Raw genomic sequence first — 16,637 nt, forward strand, 5'->3', positions numbered from 1 at the left:
GAAGGTGACACGGGACTCAAACTCACAAACCGTGAGATCATGACCTGAGCCGAAGCTGGACGCTTAACTGACTGAGCCACTCTATGAGGTCATGTTTTAATTTAACTTTTAAATTAACTCTTAAAAATATGTGATGCAGGGGCACCTTGGTGGTTCAGTTGGTTAAGTATCTGACTTCAGTTCAGGTCATGCATGATCTCATGGTTGGTGGGTTCAAGCCCCACATTAAGCTCTGTGTTGACAGCTCAGAGCCTGGAGCCTGCTTCAGATTCTGTGTTTCCTTCTCTCTCTGCCCCTCTCCCTCTTGTGTGTGTGTGCGTGCGCCCTCTCTCTCTCAGAATGAATAAAAAATAAATAAATAAATAAATAAATAAATAAATAAATAAATAAATAAATAAATCTTAAGAAAATACATGTATTTTTAAGCAGAAATAAACAGATTCAAAATATATACATAAGATAACTCCTTTTAAATATATATAAATACGGATACATAGAAAACAAGTATCAGTTGAATGCTCACTATGGGACAGGCATTGGGGACACAATGAAGGACAGAAAACACAAGGTCCCCTTCTTTATTTCCAACCTGGGGGATACCAACAAAGAAACAATAGGAGCCTGCAGTGCAATGGGCCAAGTGCTACACTTAAAAGAAGTGTAATGGGCAATTTTCATTGCACATGGAAGGGCATTTAACCCACATCAAATGAGGCAAAGATAAATCTCTCTGAGAAAATATCAAGCTGAGACCTTCAAGAGGAGTAGTGATTAGCCAAGCATAAAATGGAAAAAAGGGAAGGGAGATTTCTACAAAGAGTCAGTGTGGTTCAAAGGCTCAAAGGCAAGTAAGTTTGTGTGGAATAAAGATGTAAAAGCTAAACACACACAGAAAGAGCTGTGAACAATGAGACTGGATTGGTAAACAGGGGCCAGATCACACTCCAAATCCTTAATGGGCCTTATAAGGGCTTTATGCCAGGAGCCAAAAGGAGCCACTGAAGAATTTTAAGCAGAGGAGCAACATTAGATTTGTTCTTTAGAAAGATCACTCGAGCTACACTTAGATAATGAATCAGAGGAGAACAAGACCAGCATAAAATAACAGAACCTAAACTCATGCCCAAGACCATATTACCGCCTCTGCAGAACTTAGCAATTGCTGGGAGTAGCAATCAAGTGACTAGTGACTTGGTTGAGGTCTTACCGGTCCTCAGAATGGGAAAACTATACAGAGATCTGAAATTTCTGAGCCTCTAAGCCTGGGATCCTGACAACCATGTTCTACATAGCTTAATGATGCATGGCCTTTCACCATTTTCTAAAATGGTTTCAAGAACTTCTCTCAAAGTACACCTCTGCCTCCCTTCTGAACATTATACACAGAACACATGACTCCGTGCTGCCCTAAGCAAATGACCTTCCCTTTTATGATACATAATTAAATACCCGGTCATGGGCAGAAAATTCCTTGATATGCCAAAAATGGCCAGCCACTTATATAATGGTCAAATTGTGGGAGGGAGCATGTTTGAATACAGTTGGTACAGACTTGTGACCTTAATAACACTGATTCCCTCGATGAGGAGAACATTGACTTTATTCTTCTTTCAATCATTCTGATTTAGTAAGGGACAACATCCCAGTGTACTATTGTTAGGATATATGCTGCTTACCTTATAGGTTAATCTCCTTTTTTAACAAAAGCAGAATAAACTTCAAGCTCACAGATTTACTCCAGCAAGAGTAAACATTTCTGTATGATAATTCTTATACTTTTATTTATGAAAAATGATAGTGGCTTTTCCATTTATGAAAATAACACAATGATTCATTTTTAAAGTTGAGTCAGTAACGTAGAGATGACACAGATGCCTAAAAGCTCATGAGGATACAACTCAGTAACAAATCTGGGTGACAAATTACTCCACCATAACCATATGGAGCCTACTGAAGTTGACTGCCTAAATTCACTTTACTCTTTCATGGCAACTAGCAGACACAATGACATCAGACACCAAGAATTTAGATGTTATAAAAGGCAAACCAACACATATCACGTGATATCAGCAAAATTCATTGCCTCAAAAAAGTCGAGTCATAATCATCAAATTCAGACAAATGCACTCATGGAGAGATTGTATGATAAGCTTTCTGGTTAAGATACATCCTTCATTTAAGGTTTATGGTAAAAATGAGTTAAAAGTCTTTAAATGTGTACATATGAGATACAGAAAGCTCAAAGAGCTTGTAAAGAAATGAATAAGATACATCCACATTGTTTGAGTATTTTGTGATCATTTAAATTTTACAAATAAGGACAAGCTTCCCCAGCTTCTGTTGGAGCTAGGAAAAAGGAGGTTTCCACATCTACATGAAGAAATTTAGAGAAGATATAAATGATAGGCACTGCAAGTATCTTTCTGAAAAATATGGACTGGGTTTATGGTGAAGGTAATGACTAAAAAAAGTGAAAAATGAAATTTTGGATTTGTGAGTTTCAAAGGAACCAAAGATGCATAGGAGTAGATGACATAAACAGGAAAGGGCTTAATGGCAAACAATTGTTTGTTAAACTTAATTTAAAGGGGAAAAGAGACACAACTGAGGTGCAAGGTTGAACATAAGAAGCAGAACCTAATCTATAGATAATAGGATTATCACCTTCCATGAGTAAAATCTTGATGGTGGTATTAATGAGGAACATTTCCAGAAAGTACTTCCATTAGTCAGTCTACAACATGATGGAGGATAGCCACTAGCCACAACTAGCAAAGGGTTTGGGTTTGTAGGTCTTGCCTAGAAGTAGCCACTTAAGCAATTTAATAAATAATATAAATATGTCCAGCAACATACCATATGCAACATTCACTCAACCTAAAGAAGAACACCAGGGTCACTTCAGTAAGCAGTAAATGCTTATTGAATGCTTACTGAACATTAGGGTGAAAGCTGTACCTGCTCTGTAATCAATTCCAACTGGATGCTTCACCATCCGGTTACTTCAGCCCTCTGACATGGACCACACCTGACTATTCTCTCCTCAGCCAAGCTGCCCAACTGACACCACACCCATATAAGACATCTCAGGTGTCGGACCTCATCCTTTCCAACAAATGTCTGGCACTGTCCACCAGCTGCAATTAGAAAATCATTCAGGGCTATGGATCTGCAAATCATGTCAAAGAGCATGAAACTAACATAACACAGACAAACAACACGAAATGTGCCACGTGCACCTGAAGTCCTCAGTAACTTAATGAACAACTTCAAATTACCATGGAGCTATTTGATGTGCCCACACTAAATAAGGGCATTTCAGTGTGTCTGTGTTGGCACAGGCCTTCCACAAACACAGGAACAGATGCAGGGGGAACAGTCAACCACTTTGCTCTCACTAGTAAAAATCCCTGATGCTTTGATAGAGACTTAGAATTCAAAAGGCTCCTCAATGTTCTACAGTCTCTCCATTCCAAGGTCAATGAAGCGGTCACTGTACTAGCAGCCTACCAAGCTAAGATTCCTCAGAAAGTAGTTAACAGCCTCACCTTTTACAACTGATCAGGAACCACAAAAGGAAACATGTGTTTCACCAGGAAAAAATATCTAAATGTCAAAAAACCTAAACATTATAGGGGGAAACATCTGTAAAATATAAAATGTATTTAAAAATATATAGAGAACATTGAGCCTTATAAGAAAAGTTGATTCAACAAATTGTGTATGTATGTATATATTTACATATACACACACACACACTCAGAAGCACACATATAAATGAATGTATTATAGGCACAACAGACAGCAAAGACTTCTAGCTTTTTACCGCCACTCACTTCTATACTCTGGGTACACTGCTTGACTACACTTTCCAGCCTCCCCCCTTCTTCCCTTGCACTTAGGTATTCCACAGTTTGGCTATGTTATAAGTTCCAGCCAACTGAACATAAAAAGTAGTGACTATTTTTTCTATGAACTTTCTGTTGTTGCTTAACAAATTATCATAAACTTAGCAACTTAAAAACTATATCCATTTATTAGCTCACAGTTCTACAGGCTGAAAGTCTGGGCCAGCTACACTGGGTTCTCCACTCAGTCTCACAAGGTCAAAATCAAGATGACAGCTAGACCAGGCTCCTATCTGCAGACTCTGGGGAAGAATTCCCTTCCATTCAGGTTGTTGGCAAAGTCCTGCTCTTTAAAACTGTGGGTCTGATGTCCCTGTTTCCTTGCTGGCTACCATCTAAAAACTGCTCTCTACTCCTAGAGCTGAGTACATTCCCTCTCACATGGCCCCTCCATCTATAACAGCAACAAGTCCGGTCCTTCTCATGCTTCCAATCTTTCTGACTTCCCCTTTCACTACCAACCAGAGAAAATGCTCTGCTTTTAAATGGGTTTGTATGATTAGATTAACCCCAAACATACAATCTCCCCTTTCCCATATAGAGTAGGAATTTCAGGAGGAACAACTTTTCATAGTGACAGGTTGACTCACACTCAAAGAAGAGGGGGCAATATGAGAAGGAGAGTCACTTAGAGCTTAGCATCTTGCCTACCACATTCTTCTTCCAGGCCTGGCCCACAGAAATCTCCCATGCCTGTTCCAACATACTCTTCCCTTTGGCAATCTTGAAAACCATGTGTTGGGGCGCCTGGGTGGCTCAGTCGGTTGAGCGGCCGACTTCGGCTCAGGTCATGATCTCGCGGTCCGTGAGTTTGAGCCCTGCGTCGGGCTCTGTGCTGACGGCTCAGAGCCTGGAGCCTGTTTCAGATTCTGTGTCTCCCTCTCTCTGACCCTCCCCCGTTCATGCTCTGTCTCTGTCTCAAAAATAAATAAACATTAAAAAAAAAAAATTAAAAAAAAAAAAAAAAGGAAAACCATGTGTTAAAGATGTAAGAACCCCCAGTCATCCTGGATCCCTGAGGCAAATAATAGGAAGAATGAAAAGAGTTATGAGCAGTAAACATCGATTAAGACTTCTTGGTTAAATCAAAGCATGAGGCTCTTACAAAGTTCAGGTGAACACAACCAAACCTACTGGTTGAAAATTAGGTATAAAAAACATCCATTGGATCAATGGAATCCAAAAAGATTCCACTTCAGTAACTAGCAAATGGGAAATCTCCTAAGTTTCTGAAGGAATTTTGTTGCCCGAATCAGCCATGAGCCATGAATAGTTAAAAGCCAGTAACTGCAAGGGCGCCTGAGTAGCTCAGTCCAATGGTTAATCATGGGACTCTTGATTTCAGCTCAGGCCATGATCTCATGGTTTGTAGGATCAAGTCCCACGTGGAGCTTTGTGCAGACAGTCGTGAGCCTGCTTGGGATTCTCCCTCTCCCCTCCCCCTACTCACATGTGCACATGCACACTCTCTCTCAAACTTTTTTAAAGAAAAAAAAAAGCTTCTAACTGTAAAAAACAAAAAACAAAAAACAAATATTAAATAAACAGGAAGCCAACGAAAGAAGCTATACAGCTCCCGAAGAGGCCACGCTCCCTGTCACCCTCTTTAGATTTTGGCCAAACAGCAGAAAGAACAAAAAAATTCTTCCCTGATTGCAGAACCAGGGTAAAACCATAGAACTTCCTCTATATAGGGGTTGGGACCTCACAAAGCTTACCCAGAATGTGGTATCATTGTATGGACAATAATTGCCATGGCTCCCATTCTTTCTTTCTCCAAATGGGAGTAGTCACTGAGGACAGTATTTCCTGAACATGAAAAAGCATAGGCAGACTAGTCACGTGTGCCTAACAAGCATTGTACTTTGATACTGAGATATTTCTTAGCACTATGGAACTGCTCCAATTAAGATCTATGGAGAAAGTTCAGTTTGAATTATAACAAAGACACTTCTGTATCTTTCAGATACCATTATTCGGAAGAGGCCACAAAATCCTGCCTAGTGGTCCTTCAGAGACCCGAGCATCTAAGCAAGCCTCCGAGGAGCTTGCTGGTTCTCACAAATTATAGGAAGCTTTTCCACAGTCATCCATACCATATAGAATCTGACCTGGGGCTGGGCAGAGGGGAGTGAGAGCAAACCAACTAGAACATCATATTCAGAAGTTGCATTAAATGTAAAATCTTCATAAACAGTAAATTTACTTCACAAAGCATCAGACTCAGTCGATGATTTAGTGTCATTTGAAAATATTTTATCGATATTCTACAAAAACATTTACAGGGTCTTACAATCATGACATTACAATAGGTATAGCTGTAGCTCTCTTCTTCATCTTTATTATCTATTATAGACCACATAAATCACTTTTAAACATCTGGACTCCAAAAGGATCAGGGCAATAAAGAAAATCTAAACCCAAAAAAAAAAAAAAACCGAGAAAAGTTGTATTGTAAAATTTTGTTTCCTGCCGCCTTAACATCCTCACATACAACGAGCTCGAGCAACCCATCCAGGTAACCAAATGCACCACTGTGATAAGGTGGTCCCCACCACAACTACATTTCTCAGCCTGTCCCTGACTATGACCTAGTAAATTCAAATGCACCAAGGAAATACCCTCTGCCTTTTCTTGTGTTCTCCACCCTGACCCTAATAAAGACCCTTACCCACTGGTCTTTGTACTCTCTTGGCTACCACCTGCTTGGCTGAGCCCACTCCCCTGGCCCTGCTCATATGTGGCCCCTTCAGTGTGCATTGTCTCTGTCTCCCTCAAACCCGTGAGTTTAATAAACTTTGTTTTCCTGAGCCTCTCCTGGGTCCCCTCTTGGTGCCACACTCAACTCATCATCATCACACAGAACATAACAAAAGGGATAAATGATCAAATGAACAGAAAGGGGAAAAAAAGAGAAGTCAAGAAAATCCTCTGATTTCTTACCCTCGAGATAGAATCCTGCCCATGTGGCCTTAACTCGTGAAGGAAAGCCACACCACTTTAAACCCTGGAGCTGTTCTTAAAGTCTGCCTCCCCCTATTCTCCTTATTTGAATGATTCTTGTCCTCCTCTCTCACTTCCTCAAGCTGCCCACTCTAACGAAAGCCCTAGGGTTGCATGAAGGCCTGGGAATCTGAGCAGCCAAGGGGCTTGGCAGAATGGACTCTGCTCTGCAAGCTGAAGCCCTCCCCGCTACCGGCATCATGCCCCAATATTAAGTCTCTCTCTCCCGCAATGACATTTCTCCTCAAAACAGTCACCATTTCCCCCCACCAAGTCTTGATGCATTTTCAAGGGTATTTATAGTTCATTTGGGAGATACATACTTCAAAATTTTCCAAATAGACAGAAACCAAAGTTCATATAAACTCAATTTAAAACATTAAAGAATCACTGTGGGGGGAAAACCTTGCCAAAAAATGTCACTGTTTCAACAACAACAAAACACTTGATCAAAGAGACTCTCAGTCTCAAGGGAAATTATTTTCAGCAGCCACTTTCATTTCAAACTCCTCCACAGGTCCATCTGCCAAGTGTATCAGTAAGTCAGAGCTCATTGACAACCTACTGGTTTTTTTTTTTATTTTTTGCATGGTTCCAGTTATCTTATTATGCAAGCGTGGCACTCTCACAGACATTATCTCATTCAATTCTGACACCTTTGGAAAGGATTTTTATATTTGATTGCCCCTACAAGTAGTTTAGAGATGGTTTCATTTTGAGCAGATATTCTAAAGCCCAGTAATAAATTGATGCAAGTGATTGTTATTGTAAGAACCACCCCATTCTCTCCTGATGACATGATCAATTTGTTATAATGCATTTTTACTTTGGGGGAAGGGAACAGGATTGGGATTAGGAATTCCTCTAAGAAGCTGATAAGGGGCACCTGAGTAGCTCAGTCAGCTAAGCAATCAGCTTCATCTAAGGTCAGGATCTCATGGTTCTGAGTTCACACCCTGCATTGGGCTTTCTGCTGTCAGCACAGAGCCCACTTCAGATCCTCTGTCCACCCTCACGGCCCTCCCCCCCTCCTCTCTCTCTCAAAAATAAACATAAAAAAAAAGCTGATGATGATAAAAAAAAAAAGCTGATGACGAGTGGTTCGGTCTGTTAAGCATGGAACTCTTGATCTCAGCTCAGGACTTGATCTCAGGGTCTTGAGTTCAAGCCCTCATGTTGGGCCCCATGTTGGGCTCTGCACTGAGCATGAAGCCTACTTTAAAAAAAAAAAAAAGCTAATGAACAAGTTTATGATAGGCTAAAAACCTCTCCCTCAGAAAAATGCACATATAAAATGTGGCATATAATTTTAGAAAATATATAGTCCTTCCAGCCTCTTATTGACCCCAGGTAAGAAGCTGACAAAGAGTGCATGTATAGAAACCCTATGTAGGGGCGCCTGGGTGGCTCGGTAGGTTAAGCGTCCGACTTCGGCTCAGGTCATGATCTCACGGTCCGTGAGTTCAAGCCCCGTGTCGGGCTCTGTGCTGACAGCTCAGAGCCTGGAGCCTGTTTCAGATTCTGTGTCTCCCTCTCTCTCTGCCCCTCCCCTGTTCATGCTCTGTCTCTCTCTGTCTCAAAAATAAATAAACGTTAAAAAAAAAAAATTAAAAAAAAAGAAACCCTATGTGAGGGGCGCCTGGGTGGCGCAGTCGGTTAAGCGTCCGACTTCAGCCAGGTCACGATCGCGCGGTCCGTGAGTTTGAGCCCCGTGTCGGGCTCTGGGCTGATGGCTCAGAGCCTGGAGCCTGCTTCAGATTCTGTGTCTCCCTCTCTCTCTGCCCCTCCCCCGTTCATGCTCTGTCTCTCTCTGTCCCAAAAATAAATAAACGTTAAAAAAAAAATTAAAAAAAAAAAAAAAGAAACCCTATGTGAACAAAAAAGTTATACTCGAGATTTTGAAGGCAGCAGAGATTTTACTGCTTTAAAACAAGCATTTAAGGAACTGAGAACCTCAAAGTTATAACTAATTATATATTTCATTAAATACCTTAACAAGTTTGAAGTCTCACCAAATCAATAAATGCATAAAACAGATTTATGCAACATTCTCCCAAGCAAAACATCTATGTAAAATACAGCACTTTAAATATGATGAAAGCATGAAGAAATTAGTTAAATGGAAAGGCATAAAATACCAACGTAATTAAAATTTTCCAGTTGATGAATCTGAGTGGGACAATAATCATGCACCAGATTATATCATAACATACAGCCTAACCAAATATTAGTTTCTATCATTAAAAAAAAAGATGTAGTCTATAGTAGGTATATATCCTAACCAAATTTATTGAAAAGAAGAAAGCATATCTCATTCAATGCAATATAAAGGTGTTATTTATAAACTTAATTGTCTTAATGCTAAATCAAATGCAATATTTAGGAGAACACTGTGGTGAATCCTGTCACGCAAATAATAGCTGTTATGGGTTATGTGCCCCCTCCAAAAACTTATGTTGAAATCCTAATCCCCAGTACCTCAGAATGTGACCCTTATTTCAGAAATACAGTCACTGCAGATGTAACTACTTAAGCTAAAATGAGGTCATACTGTTGTAGGGTGGGTCTCTAATTCAATATGACTGGTGTCCTTAGAGAAAGGGGAGATCTGGACACAGATAGGAAGAAAACCATGCATAGAAGACAGAAATCAGGGTGATGTGCAAACAAACCAAGAAAAGCCAAAGATTGCCAACAAACTACTAGAATCTGGGAAAGAGGCCTGAACAGACTCTTGCCTAAGGCCTTCAGAGGAGTATGTCCTCACTGTCCCCTTCATCAAGACTCCAGAAGTGTGTGACAATAAATTTCTGTTGTTTAAGACACTCAGTTTGATACTTAGTTCTGCACAAATGCCAAAACAAATACAATGACCTAATAAATTTTACTCTGTAACAAACTTACACGTGTTTCCACAAAGCAAGGTACATCCACAACAAATGCTTGATAAAGTAAAAAAAAAAAAAAAGAAAAGTATAGAATTTATAATAACAGCATGTTAACTGGAACCAGACAGCTATTTTTACCTAATATGCTGCCAGTTTAAACCAACAAGTGAAAAAAATTGACATTAATCTTGCTGAAATGAAATCTCAATGAGTAAAACTCACTAAAAGTAGAATACATGTTCATTTGCCCTATTTTACAGTAACAAAAAGGAGTACCTTATTTTTTCTAATTGTATCATAAATTATATCTACAAGCAATAAAGTAATAAAGCATATTAAAGTAAAAATATGATCAATTTTTGCTGTTAATATATTCTCAACCTGAAAGTCTTTCCCACTTATTAAATTGTCTTTAGCAAAAGCATTTTTTCACCTCCAAATATCAGAGATATTAAAAGTAGGCAACAAGGTAGAAATAATCAGTTCTAAATCAAGAGAACAGCCTTGACACTTCTATTCAGAGATTTCAAATCAGTGGGCAAACTTCAAAGGCGTACTGCTTTATTAACACAAATATCCTGCACTGAAAAAGCAAAAAACTCAATTTCACAGAAACAAGAGAAACATTTGCCTGAAGAGGGGCCCTCCACTTAAGAATACTGGCCACACATGGGTGCCTGGGTGGCTCAGTCAGCTGTGTCTAACTTCGGCTCAAGTCCTGATCATGCCCTTCCTGAGTTGTAGCCCCAGTTCAGGCCCACTGGGCTCTGTGCTGACAGCTCAGAACCTGGAGCCTGCTTTGGATTCTGTGTCTCCCTCTCTCTCTTGCCCCTCTCCCACTCACACTCTGTCTCTCTCAAAAATAAGCAAACATTTAAAAAAAAAAAAAAAAAAGGGAACATTGGCCATATAATCTAGCATATCTATTCTCGAAAGGCAATAATTCTAGGTGTAAAGCTTACTTTGTAGATAAGATCAGGTTCACGGAGCTGGGTATGGAAAAATGGCTTTAAAAAGTAGGACGTGGCTATTTCCCCTAGTATCTTTGTCACACGCAAACACTACCACTGGCTTTACACACCCTTCAAATATACACATGTACACACGAAGAATAACCTTTGCCAGGGGCTAGGACTGTGCTCCATTAAGTTATGGATAAGATATCATGTGTTGTCTCACCTCTAAAATGAAAGGCTTTTCAGTAAAAAAAAACACTCAGTGACTCTGCATCTGAATCAGGTGTGATGAATACTACTCTTGTCACAAGCAAACCTCCTCCAACAATCTAAGAAGTTCTTTCACATCATACAATTCTAGTTTTTTATTCTGAACTTCCGTGTTACATATAACTTCAGGATTTGGCTGAAATGAAGCAATCTGATCATTTTTTTGTTAAGGTAACAAAACCAAAAAGTCTAGCTTCCGTCATTTCCTCAAGTGTCATTATTACTAATACAAAGGACAGAATCTTACACTGGTGAAATTATCTTTAATGTTAACAGCATTTATTGAACACTTATTATGTGTGTTCTAAAAACTCATCTGCACTCCCATCAATTCTAGGAAGTGGATACTTAGCCCCATTTAGCAAAGACACATTCAAATGTTAAATAACTTGCTCAAGATCACTAACAGCAGAGGTGGGGGTCAAGCCTTAGCCTAATTGCCTTTTAAGGCTCCAAGATTTGCAGCAGAAGTCCTCAGAATCAAAGTGAAGAAGGGATGTGGTGTTGGTAAATCCAGTGCTGAGGTCTGCTTTACAGAAGTAACAAATACCTGAAATTAAAAAGGTTAGTGACTTCAAAGAAGTCCTGCCTAAGAATTTATGGTAGCACCTGTGCTGGTCTGTAAACCTGAAGGAACCTGAAGTATGAAGTTATTAGAAGCCCTCCATATTACACCAATAAATATATTTACATTCTGTCAGAGATGACTCAAAAATCCAATGTGAAAAGCAAAAACAGTAACATTAATGGGTATTTGTACTGAAATCATCTTAGTTTTCTCAATTTTCCAAACTGACAGATAAAACTGATTCTAAAAAGGCAGGGTGCCTGGGTGGCTCAGTCAGTTAAGTGTCTCACTGCAACTCAGGTCATGATCTCCCTGTTTGTGAGTTCAAGTCCCTCATTGGGCTCTGGGCTAACAGCTCGGAGCCTGGAGCCTGCTTGGGATTCTGTGTCTCCCTCTCTCTGCCCCTCCCCCGCTCCTGCTCTGACTCTCTCTCTCTCAAAAATAAACATTAAGAAAATTTAAATTAAAAAAACTGATTCTACAAAGGCAAGCGGATAGTGATAGACATAGCATGTGGACGTACAGGAGAGGAACGTCGTGCTGCATCTGTCCCCCTACCTTAACCAAGATTCTGTAAAGCACAACCCTCACCTCTTTTGGATGTGGTTTAAAATAGGATTGTTACTGTGGTAGCCTAGAAAAAAACCTCACTACTTCTGAGAAATTATTGAGAAAGCTCAGTATTAATCAAGGCTAATCTATAAAAAAATATTTAAGGCTAAATTATGAGAAACATTTGAAGAAACCAACAAAATCCTTAGCTAAAAATCCCTTAAACTAGAACTGTTTCAGAAGGATAAAAAAAAAAGTAACCACCCTCATTACATAAGAAATAGGTCACATTGTAAGTATTCACCTATCTTTCCCTATGTAAAATTCTTCAACAGAGCCCAAGGAGACTTAAAGTATTAGAATCTGAATTAAATAAGTTGTAATCACAGCTTATTAACCCCACAGAGAAATACGGTCACATTCAAGATGTAAAAGCTTCACTGAAAATAATACTTAGACATATATGATGATTTGGTTATGTTAAGGCTACAAAACCCACGGGAAATGTTTAAAGACACAAACTGCTGGTCAAGCCTCGGCCTCAAAGGAGTTTCACCACCGAGTTCTCCAGGGAAAAGTTAATGCATGAGCTTCCCCGAAGGAAGCCTCATCCTCCTATTGCTCTGGCGCCTGGGTACAACATGGAAGGAGAGATTCAGAAAGCACAGTGGAGGAGCGCAGACGGCGGACATCACCGCAGTCACCCCCGGTGCGGGCCACCGTTCGTGCCAGCACTTCCCGGGACAGCTGGGGGCACCAACACCGCAAGGTCACCGGGTAAGAGACGACTTTACATAATCTCCCGCCGCGCCGCAGGGGCACCTGCACGCCCGGGCGACGGTGCAGCCGCGGTCCCCTCCCAGACGCTCCGGCGCGGGGCGGTGCGGGGGCGGCGCGCGGGGCGACGAGGCGGGACGCCGGAGACTCGCGGACGCCCGCAGCGCCGCACCGAGCCGGGGGTGGAAGACGGAGGGCGGGCTCCCAGCCCCGGGACGCCCCGGGCCGCTGCCGCGGCGGGCTGGGCGGGCGATGCGGAGGGCGGCCGGGGCGGGCTGGGCACAGGCCGGGGTCCCCACGCTCCCCGCTGGCTGCAGGCGCCGAGCGCGCCCCTCGCGGCTCCGTCCGGGACCACCCCGGGCGCACCTGTCACGCGCCTTACCTGAGTGGCTTTGTGGAATTGCTTCTTGAGCCCGGCTACCGACATGGTGCGGGAGGACGCGCGGGCGGCTGCGGTGCTGGTGCGGAAAGGGACGGCGGCGGAGCGCGACCGGAGGGCCGAGCGGGGCGGCGCGCTCGCCGGGCGGCCGCTCGTCGTGCCGCCGCCGGGGCTGTGGGCGCGGGGGCGCGGAGCGGCGCGGGACGCGGGCTCGTGCGGAGAGACACCCTGACGTCAGGGGCGGGTGATGCGGCCTCTTAAAGGGAAAGCGGGAAGCCCCGCCCCGGGCGCGGGGCTGGCGGGGCAGGTGCTGCGGCCCGCGCTACCTGTGCGCCTACCGCGGAGATCTGGCTCCAGGACAGCCGCGAGCCGGCTGCGTGCTTAAAGGGCCGAGGGCGTTCTCCCAACGCGGGAGTGGGATTCGTGGCCCCGCACACTGCGGGCCAGTTGCTGCAGCTTGGCAGCCCAGGCACGGGAGCGACTCAGGTGACTTGCTGGGCTTCCAGGTAGCCGCAGCGGCGCTGCCTGAAGCTGGCCCATCTGCCCTTTGAGCCTCTCTGCTTCCTGGAAAGGAGGTGTTCTATCTGGGGTAATTAATAAGTCATTGCTCCTTCTCTGCCTTGCGCCCACTTGGTTGGTCACAGAACACATTTCTCTGCCCTGGTTCCTGGTTTCAATACTCCAATATCCCTTAAGCCTCCAAAACGTTGCGGAAAGCCAACAAAGCGATTTTTCTTTCTTTCTTTTTTTTTTTTTTTTTTTTTTTGGTCTGATAACGCTTGAAGAAGGAGAAGGAAAAAACATTTAAAGCCTTAAAGCTGGTCAGGTAAATAGAATTGAAATGGACTATTACTCCAGTAATAGCATTTTAATCCTGTGATTATAGACAGAAAAGTCCAAATGTGAATTTGGTATTCACTTATGATAGTGGTTTTAGGATTTTCAATCTGAGCATTACACATGAAAAAGCATAATACTAAACTGTGCAAATATTGCATACATAACAAAGTATGTATGGCTGGGCTAAAGCCAAATACTGATGGAATTAGGTTAATTTGTAGCACAGCAGCACTACCATGGTTTCTGTCTTCTGGTGATTAGCCATTTACCCTGATTTGTCTTGGACTGAGAAGCCCATAGAAAAGAACTTGAACACTGTCCCCACATGGGAACCAAATTTGTAAGGAAGAGAAGGCAGAGCGACAGAAGGCAAGGTAAGTGGATGAATAAGGAAATACGTGGCAGCAAAGGAGTTCTAGGAATTTCTTTTGTTGCCTCCATGACCTCTGCTACCTACTAACATAGACTCCCTGGCCCATGTGTATTTTATTTTTTGTCATCAAAGGTGTGTGAAGTAAGTTGCCTGTTTCATTCCTACAAAAAGCCTCACTGAAGTTTGGGTACGTATATTCTCTTTTTTGCAGTCTCACTGAAGCAATGAGCAGACTCAATCCCCAGACCTCACGATCATAGGGAATGGTGGCTCCACACACTGACCATACATACCCTGGCCTCGTAACCTGCAGGTTTCTTACCAGCTAAAGAGGGTACAGAGTAAGCTCTGGTGATCTCTAGGAAATTGTAATGGAATGTCAGGGCAAGGGACAATCTGTGTCTCAGGAATCAGACAGGGAAAAACAACAGTCCTGCCAAGAAATAGGTGGGGCTACTAATCCACCAAAGTTCAGGACAACCTTTAACAAGACTTGACTGAAGCACCATGATGTAGCACAATGACTCACACCTCTAAGGCCCACCATGGGGATTCCCAGATTCTTGACATTAGGAAATTCCACAATAGTTTGTACTTACTGCAAATGGAGGTGGGGCTTTAGATAAGAGAGCTTTGGGGGCTAGTGTTACAATGACTGCTTTTGTACTCTAACAGTTTAGTGAAGCCTGCACACGCGCGCGCACACACACACACGCACTCATGAAAAGAATGCATGAAATGCTAATAATGGTTGGGCTGGTGGAGCAGTTTTCAAACTTTAGCATGCATCAGAATCCCCTAGAGGACTTTAAAGCAAAAAATTCCCACATTCCCAGTTTTCCATTCACTAGTTCTGGTTGGGGCCCAAGAGTGGGGCCCATTTCTAACAAGTTCCCAGGTGATGCTCTGCTCTGGTGGCCACACTTTGAAAACCAGGGGGCTAGAGTAGGGAGGCTAGGAATTAACTTTTTCCTCTCTTCTCTCAAGTTTTTAAATGATTTCTCATCACTTGTATAACAGAAAAAGTATTCTATGGTTTATTTTACCTGCCTGCTCCCAGATCTGAACATAGAACATTTGCAAAGAAGGATGGGCCTTAGTGAAGCTGTTAAGAGAGAGAGACCAACTAATCTCCAAAGGACCTGGGGTCCATGAGCTCTGGTCTTTAACCGTGACAGGTGTGAAATGAGGACCTGATGAATCTCCTCAGGACTTCAAACACTCGCCGGAAACACAAATTAAATGAAAACAAGTCTCTCTCTTTCCCTGGTTCTTCATCTACCATCTTTGAGCACCTCTATTTCAAAGGAACTACCTTGGCAGAAATCGGAAGCATGGTCAATTCTGCCAAGTATCCCCTGGGTCTCATGTGAATCCACTATTTCTATCGAAGCCACCGTGCATACCTATAAAGACCTTTGAGATGTTACCTTTCAAAGAGGTTTGTTGAGGTCCCCCTTCTAGCAGGCAGCAGGGTAGGAGGTATGGGGGATGGTAGGGTGAGATGCCAAGATACATACCAACTGCATCTTGAACCCCAAGGAGCTTCCAGACCAGTAATCCAGAAAGCCCTTTTAGACATTTACTGTGACCTGAATGCAGAGGCATGAATGCACCAGACATTGGAAAATGTCAAACATGAGTGCAAAGCTTCTTTGGTTGCAAAGAAGCTGCGGCACAGGCTTCACAGAGAAATGCAGAGGCATAATGCAGGGAAAGGGGAATCAAAGGTCAATAAGGAAGAACTTTGTTTCATAAAAGGTTGTTGTAATTCAACATGCTGCCCTCTCCTCCCCTGAGATCAAATCAATGTAAAATGGTAAATAAACCTAGATGGCTCAGGAGAGGCCCAATTAAATGAAACCCCCACACAGCAGCACCTCACTAATTGGACAGGAAATTCATGGTCAGCAATAATTCCATCACATCATTCATGCACTACTTCTCCCTACATTATGCCAAAGCTTCTGGCAGATACCGGACCTCTAGTTTGCACAGAGCTGCTGCATCCCTGGCACCTTTCAGAGGGCCCCTCATTCCAAGGTGGCAGGGGATAAGCCGGAGCTCTCATCTTTCTGCCCTTCAGCCCTGGATCCCTTTCCTCTGGCCCACTCAAGGGCAAA

The 16,637-nt window shown here is 42.6% G+C and overlaps 1 protein-coding gene across 1 annotated transcript in view; it reads right to left on the minus strand.

Moving 5' to 3' along the window:
• The window catches only part of SH3GL2 (SH3 domain containing GRB2 like 2, endophilin A1), a 220,835-nt gene extending 207,334 nt beyond the window's left edge, over positions 1-13,501 (minus strand). The window contains exon 1 of the mRNA XM_047831347.1: positions 13,305-13,501. Coding sequence (XP_047687303.1) covers positions 13,305-13,349 — 45 coding nt within the window. The 5' untranslated portion in view covers positions 13,350-13,501. The remainder of the gene's footprint in view (positions 1-13,304) is intronic.
• Between the last annotated feature and the right edge of the window lie 3,136 nt (positions 13,502-16,637).

Source organism: Prionailurus viverrinus, chromosome D4 (assembly GCF_022837055.1).
Source record: "Prionailurus viverrinus isolate Anna chromosome D4, UM_Priviv_1.0, whole genome shotgun sequence".
Lineage (NCBI taxonomy): Eukaryota > Metazoa > Chordata > Mammalia > Carnivora > Felidae > Prionailurus > Prionailurus viverrinus.